At 57.7% G+C, this 22,378-nt stretch overlaps 3 protein-coding genes across 6 annotated transcripts; 2 read left to right on the forward strand and 1 right to left on the reverse strand.

Moving 5' to 3' along the window:
* Positions 1 to 2,182: 2,182 nt before the first annotated feature.
* CEND1 (cell cycle exit and neuronal differentiation 1) lies at positions 2,183 to 12,275 on the reverse strand. 2 transcript variants are annotated; one of them, XM_071762400.1, is made up of 2 exons: positions 12,138 to 12,275; positions 2,183 to 6,008 (listed from the first exon to the last, which is right to left on the reverse strand). In XM_071762400.1, exon 2 carries the CDS (start codon positions 5,841 to 5,843, stop codon positions 5,445 to 5,447), a length of 399 nt encoding a protein of 132 aa, XP_071618501.1. In that variant the 5' UTR covers positions 5,844 to 6,008; positions 12,138 to 12,275; the 3' UTR covers positions 2,183 to 5,444. The 2 variants fall into 2 exon arrangements, with proteins under 2 accessions (XP_071618501.1, XP_071618503.1); XM_071762402.1 differs by lacking the exon at positions 12,138 to 12,275 and adding an exon at positions 11,989 to 12,131.
* A 1,946-nt stretch (positions 12,276 to 14,221) lies between these two features.
* On the forward strand, positions 14,222 to 19,114 carry LOC139804787 (NACHT, LRR and PYD domains-containing protein 12-like). Of its 2 annotated transcripts, none has more exons than XR_011729534.1 (7): positions 14,222 to 14,323; positions 14,967 to 16,581; positions 16,944 to 17,112; positions 17,390 to 17,560; positions 18,133 to 18,306; positions 18,391 to 18,561; positions 18,707 to 19,114. XR_011729534.1 is itself a non-coding variant. In XM_071762397.1 (7 exons), exons 1-7 carry the CDS (start codon positions 14,224 to 14,226, stop codon positions 18,912 to 18,914), a joined length of 2,538 nt encoding a protein of 845 aa, XP_071618498.1. In that variant the 5' UTR covers positions 14,222 to 14,223; the 3' UTR covers positions 18,915 to 19,114. The 2 variants fall into 2 exon arrangements, 1 of the variants encoding a protein (XP_071618498.1); XM_071762397.1 differs by having other exon boundaries at positions 17,014 to 17,112.
* A 119-nt stretch (positions 19,115 to 19,233) lies between these two features.
* On the forward strand, positions 19,234 to 22,075 carry AIP (AHR interacting HSP90 co-chaperone). 2 transcript variants are annotated; one of them, XM_071762398.1, is made up of 6 exons: positions 19,234 to 19,749; positions 19,890 to 20,069; positions 20,550 to 20,738; positions 20,847 to 21,023; positions 21,109 to 21,250; positions 21,325 to 22,075. In XM_071762398.1, the coding sequence occupies exons 1-6, from the start codon at positions 19,354 to 19,356 to the stop codon at positions 21,528 to 21,530; spliced, it is 1,290 nt and encodes a 429-aa protein (XP_071618499.1). In that variant the 5' UTR covers positions 19,234 to 19,353; the 3' UTR covers positions 21,531 to 22,075. The 2 variants fall into 2 exon arrangements, with proteins under 2 accessions (XP_071618499.1, XP_071618500.1); XM_071762399.1 differs by having other exon boundaries at positions 19,349 to 19,749; positions 21,109 to 21,242.
* Positions 22,076 to 22,378: the final 303 nt, after the last annotated feature.

The following is a 22,378-nucleotide window of genomic DNA, read 5'->3' on the forward strand; positions in this document are numbered from 1 at the left end:
GGCAATCAGAGCAGATGAAAGCTTTGAGCATTCCTGGCTCTGCAGCCTCTGCGTTCCCTTTAGGTCCTCAGTGGCTGAACCTTCCTGGTATCTTTTGAGGTGGGCTACCCAAAATCTGCCTCTGTGTTGGGGCAGGGGAGAGGCCACATCTGCAGAGCTGCTTGGGAAGAAAGTAGGGAAAGGAGAGGGAATACAGTGCAGTATCCAAAGAAGCTGTGAAGGACAAGCAAGGGATGGGAGCTCCAGACAGCAATGGAGCCACGGGGGGTGCAGCAGCTGAGGCTTTGACACCAGCAGACAGCCCAGGACCCCGGGCATGACAAAGGCATCTTCCAAGTTCCATGTCTCAGGGACACTGAAGTACCCTCAGCAGCACCTGCTGTCATCACCTGGGCTCCTGAATTCAAGATAATCTACCTCAAGAAAACCACCTTTCTGTCCAGCTGCCTTCACCTTGATGAACCCAGATTAAGCACTTTTTTTTTTTTTGCCACCTATTCACCACGACAGCTGAGACACCTTATTCTGTGCTCTTTGCCCCTTAATGCCACTTAAAAAAAATACCTTCCCATTAATGATTGATCCTTCAAACTGACACACTTCAGGGGAGAACTAATCTGCAGTTAACTGAGTCCAGGAGAGATGTAAAAAGAGCAACAGCCCAACACCAGTCACTGCAGGAGAAGTGTTTAGGGACCCATTCATGGGAGGCAGCCCAGCTCAGATCTTCAGCATCAGCAGATTTCTCCCTGGATGAGTAAAGGACAAAATACCTTGCAAATTCCCTTCAGCAGACAGAGCTGGTGGCAGACAACTTGAGGCCTTTTTCTTGGTTCAACGTTGAGCAGAGCCAGCAAAAATTCATCTGGAGAAAGTCAGCTGGCAAAGGTTAATTTGATGGCATCAGAATCAGTCACTGAAACAAAATAAAAGTGGAGAGGGTACAAAAGTTACTGTGTCCTTACCAAAACTCTGAAGATAATGAAATAACTTTTTTTTTTCCTCTGCACTTTTCTGTCCTGTCCTGTGCCCTCTCAGAAGGGACTTGGTGATGGAAACTCCAAGAATTTCACCTTTCAAATACATTTCTTCATTTCCTTCCTTTTTTGGTTTGTTTCTCGAAGCAGAATTATTCTCTTGATCCTTCAGGGCTGTTATTTTCAACCAGTGCTAAGAATAGTTGGAAGCATGTGGGTTTCTAAACCCCACTGGCATTTCCAGGAAAGGAAGGGAAATGTTTAAGGCAGAAATAATCTCTCCCCAGCTCCAGCTGGTTGCAGTCACACTCTTGTTTGTACACAACCATTACCCCAGGTGTAAGCAGGGCTGTGAGCGTGGCTGCCTCAGCTCACCCCAGAGGAGACTTTCCTTACACTCAGAAGGAGGCTTAGGGATGTTTTAGCCAGTTTCACAAATAAAAATCTGCCATGGAAGTGATTTTACACATTGCAAAGACCTTCAGTCATATCCCTGGTGCCAGCAGGACCTCAAAGGCCCGAGCAGAGCGTGGTGAAGCCAATGGGAAAATTCCCCTTTGTTTGCAAGAGATCAACCCCTGCACTTTGATTCAGCAGAGACTTAAACCTGTTTTGAATTTCTCACTCAACCTGAAGGAACTAAGAAGTGCTCCATGCCAAGTGACTCTTCAGTGCTTTAAGTGGGAGCCCAAGGGGTGAAGAGCACCTGCAAGAAGGGATTTGTGCCCTCCTGGCAATGCTGCTGCACCATCCTTTGGCTTCCAGATTCCTCTGCATCCTCCTGTTAGGAATAAGAGGACTCATCCATCACACACTGAATCACTAGGAAGAGGAAGCAGAAGTTTAATCCATTTCATCTTTCTTAAAGCCTGAAGCACCAAAACCCTACCAAGTTGTCCAAGAGAGCATAAGGAGAGCTTTACACTCGACTGAACCTGATAGCTCCTTAAAAAATAGAGGTGGGGTGTGGTAACTGAATCTATAACTTCTGTGATAAGCCACAATGTCCAAAGTCAGTTGCTCAAATTTCTAATTTAGAGACTTTATCAAAAGAGTAAACTAGCAATCTAGATCTCTTCACATCCCAAGCACAGAATCTGATCCACTTTAAGCGTTTGGGTCGTTCTCCCCACGGAGATGTCACTAGGAGGACTTTCATGTCACAAACACCACACAAAGAAGAACATCAAGCAAATAACAGCATGTGCTCAGTACAAGAAAAGACAACTATTTATTTAGCACAGCGAGCTCAGTCATTGAAGCCTTCTGCTTCCACAAATTTGGTTTCAAATCTCACTTCGGTTCTGAGAGAGGTGAATTTGCTCTTCTCAGCCTTGTTCTCGCTGGACTTTTTTTTTTTTTTTTTTTTTTTTTTGGTTTGGTTTGGTTTTTTTTTCTCTCACAAATGAAGCCACCACACAGCCTGGCACGTTAAGGCAGAACAGGAGGTGTTTGCTCAGAGGATGGCATTTGCAAGTCAGGACTGAGCTGTGTTTGTCTGGGAGCTTGCACGGCATCTACGCCTGCTCTGCCTGACCCAACCCAACACCAGACCCACACTTCAACAAGTGCCACAGCACAGACCACGGGAGGCTAAAAGTGCTGGATTTTAAAGCAAGAAGCCCACAGGATTACCCAGGGCAGGGGAAAGGGTCATCTTGGCTTCTAGCACAAGGGGCACATTGCACACTCAGCAGGTCACTGAGGAGAAACCAGGAGCCAAAAGGGAATTCAGGGGCTGCATGGGGTGATGGGAATGGCACAGAAAAAAAAAAAAAAAAAAAAAAAAAAGACATCACAGACACTTTGTGTGAATGCAGGGGAACAAATGAAGGGTCATACTGCAGCAATATCTAAACATCTGTGCACAGACACCTGCAGGATATTCTTCAAGGCAGAGTGGTACAAACCCACACACACACAGACACCAGTGCTCCCCAACCAGAACTGCCAGAGGGGGTTCCAGCAGGGAACCTGGAGGACAGACAGCAATGTTAAAGGGTCATAGCAAGCAGAAAATCCCTCAGGAACAGAACATCCCCCAGTCCATGCCTGGGGAGGGTCAGTGTGTGGCTCCATAGCCAGAGCTGCAGCCCCATCACCATCCCCAGTGGTGCATTGCTGGGTGAAATTATTGGCCCTGCATCTGAGTGCTCTAAGGGCAAGGGTGGGGGTTGGAGACAGGAATGGATAAGGCCCAGGTTGGCTGAGAACTGTTTTCCCCCCCTTCTGTTGCCAAAGGTTAAGCCAAGGGCATAAAACCACTTTAAAATGTGAAACAGGAGACCTAAAAGAAGCAGGAGTTTCCGTTCCCTCCCCCTGGATCTATCTGCAGGTCAGGGCAGAACAGAGAGGTGCTGGATCTGCAATGTCATCACATGCTGCTAAAAAAAAATATTCAGGGCTGAGAGAGAAGGAAGAGGCAGGATGGGCAGAGGTGTCTGGTGAAGACACAACTCCCACTTGCAAACACAAATCACAACCTCAAAGTCACCACCTTGCTTTGCTAAAACCTGAGCAGCGGTGCCTTTCCTACCCCTGTGCCCTGCCCTCCTGTCTCCCTCTCTGAAAACAACCTCTGAACAGATGCAAACCAAGTTCCATCAGACAAAAGTGGCCTTAGAGGAACACCCCACCATGGCCCCTCTGCTTCCAACCAAAGGAATTCCCCAGGCTGTGACAAACTGCTCCCAGGAGACATCCCCACACCTTCAAAGAGTGCTTGAAGCCACCAGGGTTTCACCTGGGGCTGAAGCACTTACCCCAAAGACCACAGTGAGCCAAACACTGCCCCCAAAACCCCTCTGGGTACATAAATCAGACAGACATGAGCCAGGAGAAGAATTTTCAGATCAGGTTAAACACAGCCACCCTCCCAGCCAGCAGCAGGCAGCCCCTTGGGAACAGACACCTCCCTCTGGCCTGCACCACTGAATCTGTAACCCGGGCTCAGCTACAGATGGATTATTAGGGCTCTTTAACTGAATCCACTCCACTTTGCCCCAATCTCTTGCTCATCATCACTCCAAAGCCCAGCCTGCTGAGCACCAGAGACTCTGCAGTTCTGACCTCCTCTAATCTCTGACCTGATTTATAAGCAAAATGAAAGATTTTGTTTTGTTGTCTTTTTTTTTACAAGCCTTTTTCACAGTAACACAGCAGCCAAGAGTAGCCCAATGGAACTTTAGAGCCCAGGTTCTCACCAGTGAAACCAGGCTGTTCCCAGGGGCTGGGAATTTGTTTCCAATTCCAAAGCTTGCAGGAGCCACAAATCCCTGCTGCTGCCATGGGAGGGAGGGAAGAAATCCCCCAGGACAAGCAGCCTGCCCGTGCCCTTGGACAGGGTTTCCCTGGGATAAAGCAGGTCAGTTGTATTCTCATGGGCTCCCAGGGCCCCTCTGCCCCTAAAACCAGCTCATGTCTCCACTTTTTCTACCTTCTCATGTACCAAGACACCGTAGCCTTCAGTGGGGAAAAAAAAAAAATAAATAAAAGTCAGGTGAGAGGCCTGATCCCAAACCCAAAGCAACAAACAGAAGGAGTCCAGCTGACCTCGAGGAGTTTGGGCTGAGGCAGCAGCACCCTGCAAAGCCCAGCCTGACTTCAGGAAATACTAGATCCAAAACAAAGTCTCTCTGTCCCCAAACACTTGTGGGTGAGCCCTGGCACCCTGAAGGCTTCACCAGGGATCTCCCTCAGTGTTGGGCACAGCGTGGGGACCACTGGCAGCTCAGCCAGAGCAGTGATGGGCTGGGACCTCCCAGGCTGCATCTCAGCTCCAGCCTCTTTCCCCTGGGGCACTCTGGAGTTGGGTTTTTAGGAGGCTGATGAGCAGCAGGTACACAAAACACCTTTCAGAGATCCCACTTTGCTCTTTGGGCCAAGGAGCTGCTTTTTGCCTGCATCCACCCGGGGTCCCTCCTGCCCTGGAGGTGCTGGATAAACACCCAACACCCAGCAAGAGGCAAACTGGGGCTCAACACTTGGCTCCCTCTCCCCTCACCTCTTCCTCACCACAACCCAACTTCAAAACCAAACCAAACAGAAACCAGAACACAAAGCAGGGACTCCGGATGGGACGTGGAACACTTTGGAGACAGAGGACTGCAGGAGAGGGGGGGGGGAGCAGGGGAGGGGAGGGGACACCGTCATTTACACCGCTCAGGAGAAGCTGTAACCTATACACAGTGGTGTAAGCCAAGATATATTACATGAAAGAACACACTGAGTGCATGGAGTTACCCACAGAGGGTCACACTGGCACAGTTGTCTTCAACCAGACTGGGAGTTGCAGTCGCTGTGCACTGCTGACCTACCTAGCTCGCTCTAGATATATAGAGAGATATGTATAGAACTTTTTTTTCTTTTTTTTCTTTTTTTTTTTTTTTTTTTTCTGCATGCATTTGTCTCAAAAGGAGCTGTACAGCTGGGCCGGGTTTCTCATCATCCCCCACCCCATCTCCATCTTCATTTTTTCCGGGCTAGGATCGCCACTCCCACAACCACAGCCAGCGCGGCCACCGCCACTCCTCCCACGATGAGCAAGGGCTTCATGTTGTCAAAGATGCCACCTGGTGACTCCTCGGAGCTGTTTCCCTTGTGGTCAGAGTCAGGGGACTGGCCGGTGGCCTCTTGTGTCTCCGTGGTGGCAGAGCTGGGTTTCAGGGCGCTGTGGTTGTTCACCAGGGCAGCGTCACCGCTCGCCTTCTTGGTGCTGCTGGTGGTGGTGGCAGGAGGAGGCTGCTCTTTGGGGATCTCCTTCTTCTCTGCATTCGTGGCAGGCCCAGGGTTGGGCTTTTCTGCTTTTCCAGAGCCTGGCTTGGCATCGGGTTTGTTCCCACTTCGGACGTTGCCTTTGGAATCCATCCCCAGGGATGCTGCAGGTGCTGCAGGGCTGTCCCAAACTCTTCCCCTTGGCTCAGCTGCTGGAGAAAGCCAAGGAACCACCCGAGGAGGAGCTCAGCCCCGTGGAGCAGCTGTCTGGAGATGGCTGTCCTGCTGGCACTGGCCTATCTGGACATGATACAGAACCTGGAGGAGGAAGCAGAGCAAGGAGAGGTGAGGGGAAGGACAGAGCCAGGGCCATTCCAATGGGGCAGATGGGAAACTGGGACAAAAAGCAATGCAAGCCCCTCAGAGCCCCCTGTGCTGCCTCGTGCCTCTGGACCTGGGGTACTCCCAGCAGCACATCCTCCTCCAGCATAGCCCTGGGATCAATCCTGTGTCTCATGAGCCACCTCCCTACCTTGGCCATCACCCCCTTTTCCTTCCACTCTCTTTCCCCTTTCCCAGCCCTGTGCTTCCAAGGACTCCAGCCCATGCTCTTCCTCAGGCACCTCCATGTTCCAGCAGATGAAAAGAAAGGAGCTTTCCTCATCTGCACAGGTGCTGCTGGGAGGGTTTTCCCCCCAGCCCTTTGTCCTCTCCTTTCCCCTCAACCCATCATGCCAAAGCTCTCCTCTCATGCCCTGTTCCTCCACCTTTGCTTTCTTCTTTGTAGCTCCTCACATTATTTATTCCTCCCTTCCCTCTCCCCAGTCCCTGGCTCTGCCTGGTTACCCATTCCTCCCCCTCCCAGCTCCCTCTCTGCCTCCTACACAGACAGCAGCACTTGGGAAGAAGGCTTGGTAAGGAAAAGGCTTCAATCCCTCCTTTTCCCCCCCCTCCATGTTATTTCTTTGTTTAACTGTGCTTTTCCAGGGATAACCAGCTGGAAAATCATGCCCAGGCCGGAAATCATGGAATGGGTTGGGTTGGAAGAGCCTTGGAAATCATTCAGTTCCAACCTCCTGCCATGGGCAGGGACCCCTCCCCCAGCCCAGGGGGCTCCAAGCCCCATCCAACCTTCAGCACCTCCAGGGATGGGGCAGCCACAGCTTCTGGGGGCAACCTGGGGCTCAGCACCTTCATCCCCAAAAATTTCATCCCCATTATCTCCTCTCCATCTCCCCTCTTGCAGCTGGAAACCCTTCCCCCTCATCCCATCCCTCCATTATCCCAAGTCCCTCCCCAGCTTTCCTGCAGCCCCTCCAGGCACTGGAAGGTGCTCTGAGGTCTCCCTGGAGCCTTTTTCAGGCTGGACAATCCCAAGTCTCCCAGCCTGGCTCCAGAGCAGAGCTGCTCCAGCCCTCAGATCATCTCTGTGGCCTCCTCTGGACCCACTCCAAGAGCTCCCTGTGCTTCGAGGTCATGAAACCAGTGTTAAAGGAGAAAAAAAAAACAAGCAAAAGGAGAAGAAAAGCCCTCTAAATTCCTGCTGCTGCAGGAAGCAGCTCACAAGCAACCCCAGATCTCCTGGGATGCTCCTGGCTGTACAGCTCCCCACACCAGAGCAGCACAACCAAAGCCACAGGCACAGCTTCCCTTGGCTCCTGCTGGGCACCTTTTCTGCCTCATCCCTCCCCCAGCAAACCAGCAAATCCTTCCTCTGCCTCCTGCATGCACAGATGAAAGCTGCATCAATCCCAGACCAAGGGGAGCAGCTGAGTCAGTGCTGGCTTTCCCCTAGCACAGCACCAGCTGATCCTCTTCCCTCTGCAGCCCCAGCCCCATCATCTTCCCCCTCCCTGGCTCAAGCTGGAAGGAAAAGAGCAGGGACTTTGTCTGCTGTAAGATGTGGGGTCTGGGGGTGGTGGGAAGCTGCTCCCCATGGATGGGCTGGGGATCCATGGATGGGGTCCCCAGGGCCAGGCTGCCAGCAAGAAAGAATTCACCCCCCCAGCGTGGTTGGGGACCTGAATTTGGATTTGCCAAAGCCCAGCCACAAGCTCCAAGTGGCCTCCAGTTGACAACAACCTCAGAAATCACAACTGCCCACACCTGACCCACCCTCCTTCCCCCAGGGAGTCACCCTAAGAACCTCCCCAGCTCAAGGGTGGCACCTCCACTGTCCTTTGAGGTGAGGTTGTGCCCATCACCAGGGCATCCCACCACTTCTGGAAAGCCAAGGAGAACCATCAGTCAAGCCATGTCTTTGGTTGTCTGGCTCTGCTTCATCTCAGCATCTGCTCAGGCCCTGCCCTCACTGCTCCATTTCTCCTGAGGTGCTCTCCCCCATTTCCCCACTTCCTCCTGCAGGCTCCAGGCTGAACTCCTCAAGTCCTGGCCAGCCCCAGCCCCAGCCCCAGCCCCAGCTGTTTGACCATTCCCCTGTTTCCTCTGGGAATCCCCAGGATCCCATTCACCTCCCTGACTGATGGAGTCCCCATCATTCCTGGAGGGATGCAAAGCTGTGGAGATGTGGTGCTGAGGGCAGTGCTGGGCTGGACCTGATGGCCTCAAGGGTCTTTTCCAGCTGAAGCAATTCTATGCTTTTCTTTCCCAGGGCTTCAGCTCCCCCTTTCCCATGGGGACAAGCAAAGGGGGAGCTGAGCCACCTCCCCATTGATCTTGGCCCCTCCACCCCTGGACAGAGTGAGAAATCCCAACCCAAGCCTGGCCCAGGGCAGGAATCACTCATCACGGATGCTTTAAAGCAGCCACAGGACACCAGGGCAGAGCTGTGGCTGCCAACCCCCCCCCAAAGCCTCTGAGCCACCAGCACCAAGTCCCAGTTGACCCACTTGCCTCTGCTGAGCTATTTATGAACCCTCTTCCCAATCTGCTGCCTCCCCAGCCCCCCCCTGCCTCTGCTGGCCCCGGATCAAACGTTTCCCTCTCCAGCAAACCCTTTGAATCTCGCCGTGGAGAGCATCAGATGCTGGGAGGTTGGAGCAGCCAGCAGCAGCCTCAGGTGGCTGTCACCAGGAGCTGTGCCAGCAAATCCTCCTCCCCACGGCTGCGTCACTGCTGCGGCTGCACCCGGACCCAGCACCTTCCTCCCTGCTGCTGCCAGGGACCGAAATCTGCAATTCTCCCCCAGGCAGCTCCCCGGGAGGGGCAGCCCCACAGAGCCCTCCCCTGCACGGCTCCCGGGGCCACCCAGAGCTGTCACCTCCCTCCCTCCCTCCCAGCCCGGGTGCTGATGTGCTCGGAGCCAAGCTGGGGGAGCAGGATGGGGATCCTGGAGCCCGGGAAAGGTGGCTCTGCCTTACAGCTGCAACGGGAAGGATTGTAGCGTGGGGGTCCTGGGTGCCCCCCTGGGCCAGCAGCTGCACCCAGAGGGGGCAAAGTCCCCGCTGGCAGCACCGGTACCGGGGGCCTCTCCAGAAACTGCCCTGGCACAGCCCCACCACACTCCCCAGAGGGGTGACACAGCACTTTGGAGCCCCACACTCAGCCCCCATACACTTCCCACCAGCCTGACCCCAAAATAGGGCTGAAGAGCCTTTTTCCTACACCCTGACCCCAGCAGGAGGTGACACCTGAGAGCCACATCCGAGGGCCCCGAGGACCTCACTGGGATGGGCCCAGCAGATATTTCATGGGGAGAGATGGAGGCAGAGACATAAACCATCCCCAAATCATCCCCAAACCAGCCCCAAATCATCCCCAAACCAGCCCCAAACCTTGGGGATTTTGTTCAGTTTGAAACCCAAACCCCAGCTCTGACCTCCATGGCTCAGGCCCTCAGCCTGCACCCAGCAGCATCACCCACACAGCAGAAACATCCCCCAGGGGGTTGTTCTGTTCTCTACTCAAGAAATAAAGCAACAAGAACCAGGGGGAAAGGAATGAAGCTGACCCTGCTTGCAGCATGGAGCTGCTGCCCCCCCCTGCCCTCCAGCAAGCTCCTGCTGCAGGGTTCCTGCTGCAAAAAAACCCCACCAGGTCCCCTCCCCAGCACAAACCCGGCCATTTCCCTGCAGCAACAAGGGCTGCAAAGCACTTGTGGCTCAATCCACCTTCCTGCCCTCAGCTCTCTTCAAAATCCAGAGGCTGCTGCCAAAAATCCCCCAACAAACCAAGCCAGCCCCCTCCTTCCCTCCTCCACTCACGTTCACCCTCCCCGCACGGTCACCCAAGTTCTGCACCTCCCAGCGTGGATGTGAAACCATCACCAACCCCTCCCCGCTCAGAGCTGTCCCAGAAAACCACAGATCAGGGTAAGGTTACCAAAGCAGCCTTAGGAAATGGATGATTTTTGCCTGCACCTCCCCAGGGGTGCCCACCACGTGCTCTGAGTGGTGTCCACTGAGTCACACCCAGCACAGACCCAGGGGTTGTCACCAGGAGAAGTCACACCAGGCAAAGCAGCAGCACCTGGACTAAACCAGCCCCAACCTCTGCAGGAACCAGCAACAAATTCACCAACAAATTTACCATCTCCAAACCCATCCCCTCCTGACCAATGCACCAGGGTTGTTTTTTCTGGAGGGGGAGGGGGGCATCACCCCCCTTGTCTTTTTGGCCAGAAAAAAAATTAAAAAAAAAAAAAAAAAAAAATTTAAAAAAAGATTCCAGAGAGAATTCTGCATGTGCAGAGCCAGGTCCTGGAGCAGCCCCGGATCTGCTGGCGTCAGCCTGCAAACTGTTGCTCTGCAGCTGAAACGTAAGAACCCACTGCAGGCAGTGACCTTCCCGGGAGGCTGAACCCCCTGGATCCCTCCCCTTGTGCAGCAAAACCAGAGCACTCTGCATCCCTGCAGCACCCCGGGAAGGGGCTGGGCCGGGGAAAGCTGCTCAGAGCTCTCTCAGCAGGGAGATGCTTGCTCAGAGAGCTCCGTCCCTCCCCGCAGCCCACCCGGGGTGAGGGGGGATGCAGGGGGGGTGAAAATTCACATTGAAAGGAACCCGGGGGGTTTTTTTCCCCCTGTCCTGCCACGGTTTCACTGGGATGGAGGCTGGTGTCGGGCACGGAGGCTGAGAAAGGAGAGCTGGGAAATGCTGAAGGTCAAAGCTGTGAAGGTCAGACTTTGGAGGTCGGTCCTGGGCTGGAGCAGGAGCTGGATCCAGCAGGCTCCATCCCCCCTCTCCTGCCCCCACCCTGCCCCAGCCCCACCCAGGAACGGGGGGGATGCCACACAGAGGGCTTCCTCCTCCTGCCCCCCTGCCCGAGTTTTGCCAGGCTGACCTCAGCTCCAGAATTTAAATCCTTTTCCTGCCCCCCCTCAGCCCCATCAGAAGCCACAGGGTGGGCACCGGGAGCTGAGCAGCTCAACAGGTCCCTGCAGGGACACGGATGCGTGGGGGTGGGCGGAGGGGCAGGGACATCAGGGTGAAAAACCCAAAATATTCCTTCCCCTCCCCATGTATTTCATCCCTGGAAGGAGGAAAGAAGAGCCCTGGGCTGGCGTCCTCCTCCCTCCAGCTCATTTGTCCCCATCTTTTCCCCTTTGCTTAAACCAAACACCAGCAGCTCTGTCACCTCTCTCCTGTTTGCTCCTTTGGGGAGGGGGGGAAGGGGCAGATTTCCCTTTCCGAGCCCCTTCCCAGCAGGAGGCGGGGGCTGAAATCCTTTTGGTGCCCAGGAACATCCCTCCCCTTTTGGGAAAAGGGACCCCAGGGCTGCTGCTCCGCCCTCACCTCCTGCCCGGGGGGGCACAGAGGGGAAACACAGGGGTGAAACCAACCCCCTGAGAGCACCAGATGGGGAAAGAAAACACAGCTGGAAAGGAACACAGCTGGAAAGGTGTCCCCCAGCATCCCAGGGGCTGTCCGGGCTTCCCTGCCGCAGGTTGGACGGGGCAGCGCTTTCCCCCCCAGCCTCCCAGCAGCCCCGTTTCCGGCACATGGCCGCCCGGCTTCTCCCTCTCCGGCCTCCGGAACCCTTCTCTGGGCACATCCGAAAGCCAAAAAAACCGAAACAACGGAGCAAACCAAAGCCCTGGATCCCATCCCCAGCCTGCCGCCTGCCTCTCCTTGAAGCCCGCTGGCCACCGGGCAACCCAGCTGGGCTGGGGCTGGCCCCCCGCATGGGAGGTAGGTGGAGGAGGAGGAGGAGGAGGAGGAAGGTCCCCAGGAGCCTGCGGAAATCCTTTTCTGCTGTCTGACCTTCAGGGAGCAGGGCAGAGGAGCTGGGGTGGGGAAGGGAGCATCCCCAGGGTTTTGGGTTAAAATGAGGCATTTTCCCCAGCCGGCAGCCTCCCCGGCTGCCCCCAGCCCAGGTGGGTGCGAGGATGGGGACACTCACCTTGAGCAGGGAGGGAGGGGACAGCCTCTCCTTTTCGCTTTGTCACCCCAGTCCGGGGGGGACATCCCGTGGCTCTAAAGCCAGCGCTGGGGACCCCCAACCCCTCTGCTGCCCCTCCCCGGGGTGCCCAGGGCCGCAGCGGCTCTTACCTGGGGAGATGGTTCTTGCGCAGAGAGCAGGGAGGGAGGGAGGGAGAAGGGGGGGTGGGAAAAAAAACTTGGGAGTTTCCCACAATGCACCTCGGCAGACCGCATGAAGATGGAAAAGAGGGGAGGGCGCGGGGGGGGGGATGGGGGGGGTGGTCAGCGCTGGGATCTGGAGGGAAGGGCTGGGACTTGAGATGGGGGGGAAGGGGTGGAACGGACATAAAATGGCAAAGTGGGGGTTGGAAAGGTGGTGAGGCTGCATCCACCCCCCCCCTGCACCCCTGGATCTCCAAACCCTGCAGCCCCCTCTCTGCTCCCCCCCCCCCATCCCACCTGGGTGAACAGAGCCAGAAAGGGGAGGGTGAGATGGGGAGGGGGGGGGGCTGATAAATGGGGGGGGGGCTGACAAATGGGGGGGGGCTGACAAATGGGGGGAGGGGCTGATCAATGGGGGGGCTTGTGTGCAGCCAAGGGGTTAAAAAAAGGAAAAAAAAATTAAAAAAAAACTATTCTGGGGCTCCCCCCACCTGGATAAAGGATTCCCGTGGGTGACAACCCCCCCATGGTGGGGGGAGGAAGCTCAATTGCTGCCCCTCGGGTGGTTTGGTACCAGCAGCCAGGTCCTGGGGCTGTCTGGAGCTCTTTAACCCCTTCCTGCCTGAGCAAACCCAGCTCAGGAAATCCCCAAACGTCCATCCTCCTCCACGCAGCCATCTTCAGGAGTTTGGAGCCAGGAATCCATCAGAAAACAGCTCAGCACTTTGCAGGACATTTCCCTCCAGTGCCCACCCAGAGCATCAGCCACAGAGACATTTTCAGTGCAGGGGGGGGGGGCACAGGGACTCCAGGGAACAATCAATGATTTCCTCACCAGAGCTCACCCCGGGGCAGCTCAGCTGTGCCAAAGAGCTGAAAACCACTCCAGATGCTTAAATCCCCCTGGGATGAATATTTCTGGCCAAGTTTTGGGGATGCACAGGACAGACAGGGACTGTCCCCCCACACACACACCCCAGGAGAGGCTGTGCTGCCAGGGGCTGCTTTGGGAGCAGGGATGAGCAAGGTTCTCTTGCTGGGTGGCTTCAGGAGGTGGTGGCTGATGTCCCCTGGATGTCCCCACAGGCTGGGGCTGAGGCTGATGTCCCCTGGGTGATGTCCCTGCTGCCTTTTTTAAGGACTGGTGCCAGGCACAGGCAGGGAATGGTCCCCAAGCAGTTACTTCCCCTGCCCAGCCCCTCCCTGAGGATGCTCCACACCCTTTATGAAGCTGTTCAAAAATCCCCGTATTCAGTCCTTAAAATATTTTTACTGATGCATTATTAAAAACGATTTAAAATAAAAAAAATTTAAAAAAAAAAGGCAGGGGAAGCAGCTGTAAAGCCAATAACCTCCCCCTCAGCCCTGCAGGGAGAGGGAGAAGCCAAGAAAGCAGCACCAGAGCTAGGAAAAAAAAACCAGCACCACCCATGGGGAGGGTCCCCTGGGGAAAAGGGGGTGAGAGCACCCCCAGGCAGGTCAGGAGGGAGCTGGGAGGCAGCTCAGAGCACAGCAAGGGGGAAGCAGCTTCTCCAAGGTCAGGGGGAGATGGGAACCTCCCCAGCTCTGCTGCTGCTTCTCCCTCCTCCCTCGGGGCTCCCAGCACAGCCCCGGGGGGGGCAGAGGGATCAGGACAGTCCCAGCTCCTGGGGACACCCCTGGGAGCCTTTTGGGGGGGGTTTGGTGGCAGCAGCATCCTTGGGAAGGAAGATGCTGTGCTGGGAGCCTCCAGCAGCTCTTCCCAGGTTGGTTCCGTGTCCTGGGAGCAGGAGGGATGGGCTGAGGGCAGGGTCTGAGCAGGGAAACTGAGTCAAGATGGGCTCAGCTCAGCCCCTGGTGCCAGAGAGAGGTTTTGGGGTCTGTGAAACTCTGAATGAACCTTGTTTGTTTCAAAAGAGCCTGGATGTGGCACTCAGTGCCATGGGCTGGGAACCACGAGGGGAGTGGAGCAAGGGTTGGACTTGGTGAGCTCTGAGGTCCAACCCAGCCAGTTCTAGGATTCTGTGATTCTGTGATGTGCAGGAGGAGGGAAAAAAACCCACCCAGGGAGCTGATGGGCAGTGAAGAGGCCACCATGGACACAGGGATTGGGATGCTTGAAGGGATGACCCTGAGGGACCTTGCCGAGGAGCTCCAGGATGAGAAGGTGAAAGGTGGGAACCCAGCAGCCATTTTGCTTTTCTTTGTCCCTTTCCATCCTTCGGGTGATCCTGCAGACAGGGAGAGGTTGGTGAGAGCAGGTTTCAGGTCCACAGAGAGATGGAGATGTCCCCCCACTGTGTCCCTGTTAGTGTGGGAGCTGTAGTGACCTCTCCTCTTGCTGTCCCCCCCTCCCACTGCCTTCTCCTGGAGAAGATCCCTCAGGTCCTGGCACTGCCTGGCAGGCAGCAGGGCAGATCCTCTCCTTCTGGGATGAGGGACACCTCTGGAGACCTCCTATTTGGAGGCAGGACATGGAGAGCTCATGTTTGGAGCTGGAGGCATCCCCAGGAACCCCGGGGTGGTGTCCTGTGGCCCCATGGGCAGGGGGGTGGGGAGGCTGCAGGTGACCCCAAGCCACCATGGTTGGTCCCCTGGTGAATGAGGATTGCAGGGTGGGGAGCACAGGGCTTGGTGGTTCAGGGTGGTGGCAACCTAGGAATGGGGAAGGAGCCCTCAGGGGACCAAAGGCCCTCAGGTTTCCCAGAGTGTCCTTGGGAGAGGCCACAGGGCTGAGCCAGTGTCCTGTTGGGGTGATGGGGGGGTTGGTTGGAGCTCCTGAGGGGCTGGGGACCATTTCTGCTTCTCACCACACAGAGTACAAGGAGAGACTCCGGGAACACGTGGCCCAAACCTACTGCTGCTGTCCCGGGGAGAACCTCTCCCACTACACCCCCCTCACCATCTCCAGGAAGCCTGGGAACAAACCTGGAAGTGAGGACGAAGCCGTGGGCACCACCCGTGGCCCGACCACCCTCACCCTGACACCCCAGAGGCTGCTGGAGCCCCAGGGGGACGGGGACACCCCGAGGGTGCAGGTGCTGGTGGGGGCCCCGGGGATGGGGAAGACGATGACGGTGAGGAAGGTGATGGTGGAGTGGGCAGAAGGAGCCCAGCACACACGTTTTGATTACATCTTCTGCTGGGACTGTACGGCCATGGCCACCACCCAGCAGGCCAGCGTCCTGGACCTGATGTCCCAGTGCTGCCCTGGGAGGGAAGTGCCCCTTGAGCAGATCCTGGGGGAGCAGGAGAAAATCCTCTTCATCCTTGATGGCTTCGAGGCCCTGGGGTTCTCTCTGCTGGGGCCTGAGGAGGGTTTGAGCTCCGACCCCAGGGAGCCGAGGCCGCTGGAAACCACCCTGAGGAGTTTGCTGCAGAAAATCCTTCTCCCCGGGTCCTCCCTGCTCCTCACCACCAGGCCAGCAGCTCTGCAGAGCCTGGCGAGGTGCCTGGAGGGGGAGCATTACCTGGAAATCCTGGGCTTTTCGGGGGCCAGGAGGGAGGAATATTTCCACAGGTATTTCGAGGACGACGCCAAAGCCACCGCGGCCTTCGGGTTCGTCAGCAGCAGCGAGAGCCTCCACGGCTTGTGTGCCATCCCCTTCCTCTGCTGGGCCCTCTGCACCCTCCTGGGACAGGGGCTGGAGAAGAAGAAAACCCTGGCTGAGAGCTCCAGAGGCCCCACGGGGCTGGGGGTGTTCTACCTGTCCTGGGTACTGAGGAGCAGGGGCAGGCAGAGCCCTCAGCACCTCCGGCCGTTCCTGCACAACCTTTGCTCCTTGGCTGCCGAGGGCATCTGGAAGCACAAGGTGCTCTTTGAGGAGGAGGAAATCAAAGCCCGTGGCTTGGAGCAGCCAGAGCTCCTGCCCCTCTTCCTCAGTGAGAAGATCCCAAAGAAAGGGGTGGAGCAGGGGAACCTCTACAGCTTCGCCCACCTGCACCTCCAGGAGTTTTTTGGGGCGCTGTTTTACGTCCTGGAGGATGAGGAGGGAGCAGTGGGTGGCTCGGGAGCTCTCCTGAAGGATCTCAGAGGGGTACTGGAGAGCTACAGCCAGTCCAGGGAGGAGCTGAGCCTCCTGGGGAGGTTCCTCTTCGGTCTGCTGAGCCAAAAATCCATGGAGGACGTGGAAGGCCTGGGGTGCAGGATTGCACCACGAGCCAGAGAGGAGCTGCTGAGGTGGCTCCAGGAGAGGCTCCGAGGTCTCTCCCACCCTGGCCGGGAGCTGGAAGTCAGAGACTTGGACACTTTCCACTTTTTGTTTGAGATGAGGGAGAAAAGCTTGGTGCAGAGCACGCTGGGCGGGTTCAGGGCTGTAGAGCTGCAGGACATCAAGGTGACTTTGTGTGACCAAATGGCTCTTTCCTTCTGCATCCAGCACTGGGCTGGGCTGGGCTCCCTCAGCCTCCGGGGATGCTCCTTCCAGCCCTGGTGAGTATGGCCCCAAATCCCAAAGATTTCTCCTTCTCCATCCCAAAGGAAGGATTTGAAGGGGTCACCCAAACGCCAACTTCTCCTTTCCTTGGGGGTTGAACTCCCCAGCAAAGGATTTTACTTATTCTTGGGGAGAATTGAGGCAGAATGAGGATCAGGTGGGCTCCTCCCCGGGGTGGGATGGATGGAGAAGGAACATTTGGGCTCAGCTGCCCCATCCCAAACTGTTCCCTCTTGGTTTGGCTTCACCTCCCCCTCCTCACACCCCATGGGAAGATGGAATGTTCAATCCATCCGGAGCTTCCCTTGAGGGCAGCAGAACTCTGGGATAACACCCCTGATCCTTCTCATCTCCAAAGCCCTGGAGGTGCCACCAGAGACCTCCCGAGCAGGGAGACCCCCCCAGCCCCTGGGCTCTGTTCCCTGCAGCTCCAGAGGAAATTCCCAAGGGCAGGAAGAGCCAGGATCCCCCATCCACCTGCTCTGCCGGGCCCTGAGACACGCGGGCAGCGACCTCCGGACCCTCCGGTAAGGAACAGAACCAGAACCAGCACCAGAACCATGCTGGGGCCATGGAGCTGGGGCTGAGCTCTTACCAGCCAGCGGGTGGGTGTGGTCCCTCCATGCTGATTGGCTCTGGGATGGGTGTGGTCCTTCCATGCTGATTGGCTGTAGGGTGGGTGTGGTCCCTCCATGCTGATTGGCTGTGGGGTGGGTGTGGTGTCCTCCCCCCCCCCCCCGCCACCTGGGTGGGTTTTTGGGGTGCAGGTGTGAGGAGCAGGTTGGGTCTCTGGGGTTCTGGCAGGTTCTGGTGGTGCCGCCTGTCCCAGAGCTGCTGTGTGGAGCTGGTGGAGCTGCTGGCCCGGCAGCCCGGGCTGACCCAGCTGGAGCTGGGGGACACCACCCTGGGGGACACTGCCCTGAGCCTGCTCTGCCAGGGGCTGCAGCAGCCCCACTGCCACCTGAGGGTCCTGCGGTGAGTGGCACAGGGAACCCCCCCAGCATCCCCCCAGCACCCCCAGACATCCCCCCAGTACCCCCAGCAACCCCTCAGACATCTCCCAGTACCACCCAGCACCCCCAGACATCCCCTCAGTATCCCCAGACATTCCCCAGTACCCCCCTGGTATCCCAGTACCCCCCTCCAATATCCCCCCAGAACCCACAGGCATCTTCCCAGCACCCTCTGACATCCCCCCAGTACCCTGAGATCCCCCCAGTACCTCCCAGCTCCCCCTGAGATCCCCCCAATACCCCCTGAGACACCCCCATCACCCCCTGAGATTTCCCCATACCCCCCAGAACTCCCTGACATCTCCCCAGCACCCCCTGAGATCTCCCCTGGTGCCCCAGCACCCCTCCCAGCACCCCCAGACACCCCCCAGGACCCCCAGCCAGATGTCTGGGGACACCCCCCCCCAAAAAAAAGTCTCTCTGGGGTGGAGGCCCCATCCCCCTGTCCCAGGAGCTCCACGGCCACATCACCAGGGTGGGACCCCCCCCCCAATTGGGGTCCATCAGGGCATGGGGTGGTCTCTCCCCTGGCAGGCTGTGGTACTCTGGCCTGACCAGTGCTGGCTGTGAGGACTTGGTGGCCCTGTTGGCCACCAGCCCCTGCCTGGAGGAGCTGGACTTGTCCTACAGCGAGGGGCTGCGTGACCCCGGGGCCCAAAAGCTGTGCCAGGGGCTGCAGGGCCAGCCCTGCCACCTCCACACCCTCAGGTAAGGGGTCCTGGGGACCCTCACTGTCCCCTCCTGGGACCCCCTCACCCACCCCCCCACTCCAACCCCTTTTTGTGTCCCCAGGCTGGGGAGCTGCCGGCTGACGGGTGCCTCCTGCCCAGCCCTGGGGGCTCTGCTGCTGGACAACCCTCAGCTCACCTGCCTGGACCTCAGTGACAATGACCTGGGGACCCAGGGGGTCCTGCAGCTCTGCCACCACCTCCAGAACCCCTCCTGCCTCCTGCAAACCCTGGGGTGAGGCTGCTGACACCTCCACACCACGGCTGGGGACCTGAAGGACATGGCACCCCCCTGGGGGGGGGTTTGAACTGATCTTTTCCATTTTTTAATTATTTTTTTTTCTTTTTTTGTTTTGTTTTGGGGGTGTTTTTTCCCCAAGCCTGAGCACAGCTGGGTTGGCTGAGGAAGCACTGGAGGAGCTGGAAGCTCTGAGGGACCTCAAGCCTGAGCTGAAGATCAGGAACCTCCTGGAGCAGGAGGTGCCCCAGGCAGGAGCCATGGCCAGGCTGCCATTCCAGCGGGGGATCCAGCCAGGAGCAAGGGGCAGGAAGGGGCTCCCCTCCCTTCCCAGAGGTCCCCTCCATTAGCAGAGCTCTTTGCCCCAACCAGAGCCTTCTCCAGCCCCATTTTTAATCCTGTTGAAACTCACAGCTCTACTTTTTTTACCACTGCCTGCATCTCCTGGGGGTCAGGGCCCTTCCCACTCCTTTTCCCACACGTGTGTGTGTGGGGAAGGGCTCTGGGTGTTTCCTGGTGCCAAATAAACCCCCGGGGCCCATCCCTGGAACCCTCCTGTGCTCTGCTCCATCCTCCCAGCCCTGTGCTCACCATGCCCAGGGGATGGGGCTGTGCTCCCCACATCCCCAAGGGATGGCTGATGTACCCAGGAGGGAGATGCCAGCCCTGGGAGCAAGGCTCCAAACTCTTCCCTTTCAGATTTTAATAGAAAAGAGAAATTCACAGTGAAAGAATTACAATTATTCTCTCCTGCTCCCCCCTGCCCCCATCCCCACAAGTGCAGGAGTGATGGGGGAGATGTTCAGCCACTGTCCCACGGTCCTGGGTGGGGAGAAGGTCACCCCACCTTACGGGCAGAGCTCCGCTTGTCCCGTGGCCGCTCCTCACGGGAGGTTTTTACCCCGGAATCCGCCCCAGGGGACACGCAGGGGCTGCGGGCATGGCGGGAATCGAACCCGCAACCCCCGGGCTTGGCCCCACCTTCTGCCCCCCGGGAGCCGATACCTCCCCGCCGGCAGGGGGCGGTGCCGCGGGGCCGAGCCTTTCCGGAAAGAGCCGAAGCGGAGGAGGCGGGCGGCGGGGACGATGGCGGAGCAGGTCGAACAGCTGCGGGCGGACGGCGTGTACAAGGAGGTGTTGCGGGAGGGCACCGGGCCGCTGCCCGACTTCCGCGACGGCACTAAGGTCAGAACCGCACCGGCACCGCGCCGGGGTGGGGGGCTTATGAAGAAAATAACGGGCGAGGCGCGCATGCGCAGCCTTCCCCCCTCTCCCTTCTCCCGCTCCTCCGTCGCCATGGTGACGCGGCCTCCTGCTCCCCTCAGACCACTTTCCACTACCGGACGCTGCGCTGCGGGGATGAGGAGACGCCGCTGGACGACAGCCGGGAGCGGGGGAAGCCCATGGAGCTGATCGCGGGCAAGAAATTCAAGTTGCCGGTGTGGGAGGCGGTGCTGAGGACCATGAGGCCCGGGGAGCGGGCGCGGTTCCGCTGCGACACCAAGGTGGGACCCGGGGAGGGCGGGGTTTATATAGGGGGGCGTAAAGGGGCGTGGCTTGGGGGGGTCGGTTATGGTAATTGGCCCTGATAGCTGTGGGGGCGTGGTTAGATTTGGGGCGTGGCTTTTGGGGGGGCGTGGCGTGCGTGGTCCTTGTTAGTGATTGGGTGTGGGTTGAGACAGGGGCGTGGCCTGCAGCACCTCCCACGTGGCTCAGCGCCCTCGACTCTCCCTGGGGCGCGAAGCCGGGGCTGTCCCTGTCCCGTCCCCATCCCTGTCCCCATCCCTATCCCCATCTCTGTCCCCCCCATCCCTGTCCCCTCCCTGTCCCCATCCCTATCCCCATCCCTATCCCCATCCCTGTCCCCTCCCTGTCCTATCCCTGTCCCCCATCCCTGTCCCGTCCCTGTCCCCATCCCTGTCCCTATCCCCATCCCTGTCCCCATCCCCATTTGTCCCCATTGCCACCTCCCTGTCCCCCCTCAGCACGTGGTGCTGTACCCCCTGGTGGCCAAGAGCCTGCGGAACATCGCTGCGGGGAAGGACCCGCTGGAGGGGCAGCGGCACTGCTGCAGCATGGCCCAGCTCCACGAGCACTACTCCCTGGGCTACCCCGACCTGGACGACCTCCAGAAGAACCCCCAGCCCCTCATCTTCGACATCGAAGTCCTTAAGGTGAGGCCTCACGCCAGGGTGGGGAAGGGTCCCCTGGCCACCGGCACCCCAGTCCCGAGCAAGGAGGGTGCCGGGTGGGGCTCCGCCCTCACGCGGGGGTCCCGGCAGGTGGAGGCTCCCGGTTCCTACCAGCAGGACCCATGGGCCATGACGGATGAGGAGAAGCTGCAGGCTGTCCCTCTGATCCACCAGGAGGGCAACAAGCTGTACAAGCAGGGCAAGGTGCGGGAGGCAGCTGCCAAGTACTACGATGCCATCGCCTGTCTCAAGAACCTGCAGATGAAGGTGGAGCTCCCAGACCCCACGCTGGCTCCTCCCGGTTGGGGGGGAAACCTCCCCCTCATCCTCCTCTCTCCATCTCATCCCACAGGAGCAGCCCGGCTCTCCGGACTGGATCGACCTGGACCAGAAGATCACCCCCTTGCTGTTGAATTACTGCCAGTGCAAGCTGCAGTGTGAGGAGTACTACGAGGTGCTGGACCACTGCTCCTCCATCCTCAACAAGTACGAGGGTAAGGAGCCCCGCAGCCCCGCCGGGCCAGCTCGGCCCTGCACGTGGCTACCACCCCCCTTCTCCTCCCTGCAGACAACGTCAAAGCCTACTTCAAGAGGGGGAAGGCCCACGCAGCTGTCTGGAACGTGGCCGAGGCCCAGGCTGACTTTGCCAAGGTGCTGAGCCTCGACCCCTCGCTGCGCCCCGTGGTGTCCAGGGAGCTGAGGAGCCTGGAAGCGCGGCTGCGGGAGAAGGAGGCCGAGGACAAGATCCGCTTCAAGGGCATCTTCTCCCAGTAGAGCCCCGCCAGGTTCTTTCCTTTCCTTTAGATATTCCACATGTGGAATGTTGATGGATGTTTATTAATGTTTAATACAAATTATTGGAAGTCATTGGAGGTGGCACCCCCAGCCCCCCCGGGAGCTCGCCAGGACGGAGCACTTGGAGCGGGAGCTCCTCTGGACTGTGCCCAACGTCACACGCCGGGGAAGGGACACCCAGGGGGACCCGAGCTCCAGCCTGCTGCTCCCTGACAACTTCTTTTATCCTTTGGTTGATGTTTTTATACTGCCCGTGGGGCTGGCTGAGCTGTTCCCAACCTGGGGGGCTCTGGTGCCAAACCTCAGCCCTGTCTCTCCCTCCCCACCCTGTTCCTGTCCCATATTTGATGCCACCTCCTCCATTGTCACTTCTCAAGGCTGCTGCTATCACCCCAGGACCACGTTTCCTCTGTCCCACAGTGTTGGAAATATTTTATATAGAATAACTGCTCGTTATTGCTACCTATATAAAACTCTGGTTGTGCCATGCCAAGATAAAGTGAAAGTAAAAACAAAACCACAAACTAGTGACTCGGTCACTTAAAAAAAAACCAAGACCCCAAAAAATGGCTGTGCAGAAGTAAATGAGGTGGAAGAAAAAGCCCTTCAAGCAGGGCAGGAGGAGGAAGCCTGGCCCTGAGGCCTTGCAAATTCACTGCACAGGTGACTCCTGGCTTGTGCTCCAGGTCCTGGGGGTGTTGGAGCTGCTAAAGGAAATCTCAGGGCCTGGAAACTCCTCCTGGGCTCAGGAGGTCAAAGCAGCTCTGACACACGCAGAGCTCAAAGCAGGAGCTGGCAGCTGAGCCCACCCCAAACCCCCCACCCCA

The sequence above is a fragment of the Heliangelus exortis genome, chromosome 18, assembly GCF_036169615.1.
Source record: "Heliangelus exortis chromosome 18, bHelExo1.hap1, whole genome shotgun sequence".
NCBI lineage: Eukaryota > Metazoa > Chordata > Aves > Apodiformes > Trochilidae > Heliangelus > Heliangelus exortis.

What these genes read in the sequence shown, in the direction of transcription:
- AIP (XM_071762398.1), top strand. Translation starts at nt 19,354, where the DNA reads ATGGGGGAGATGTTCAGCCACTGTCCCACGGTCCTGGGTGGGGAGAAG. An exon ending in TCAAGAACCTGCAGATGAAG is followed by an intron (nt 21,024 to 21,108) that starts GTGGAGCTCCCA and finishes CTCATCCCACAG; the next exon opens with GAGCAGCCCGGCTCTCCGGA. An exon ending in CATCCTCAACAAGTACGAGG is followed by an intron (nt 21,251 to 21,324) that starts GTAAGGAGCCCC and finishes TCCTCCCTGCAG; the next exon opens with ACAACGTCAAAGCCTACTTC.
- CEND1 (XM_071762400.1), bottom strand. Translation starts at nt 5,843, where the DNA reads ATGGATTCCAAAGGCAACGTCCGAAGTGGGAACAAACCCGATGCCAAG.
- LOC139804787 (XM_071762397.1), top strand. Translation starts at nt 14,224, where the DNA reads ATGGGCAGTGAAGAGGCCACCATGGACACAGGGATTGGGATGCTTGAA. An exon ending in TGCCACCTGAGGGTCCTGCG is followed by an intron (nt 17,561 to 18,132) that starts GTGAGTGGCACA and finishes CTCCCCTGGCAG; the next exon opens with GCTGTGGTACTCTGGCCTGA. An exon ending in TGCCACCTCCACACCCTCAG is followed by an intron (nt 18,307 to 18,390) that starts GTAAGGGGTCCT and finishes TTGTGTCCCCAG; the next exon opens with GCTGGGGAGCTGCCGGCTGA.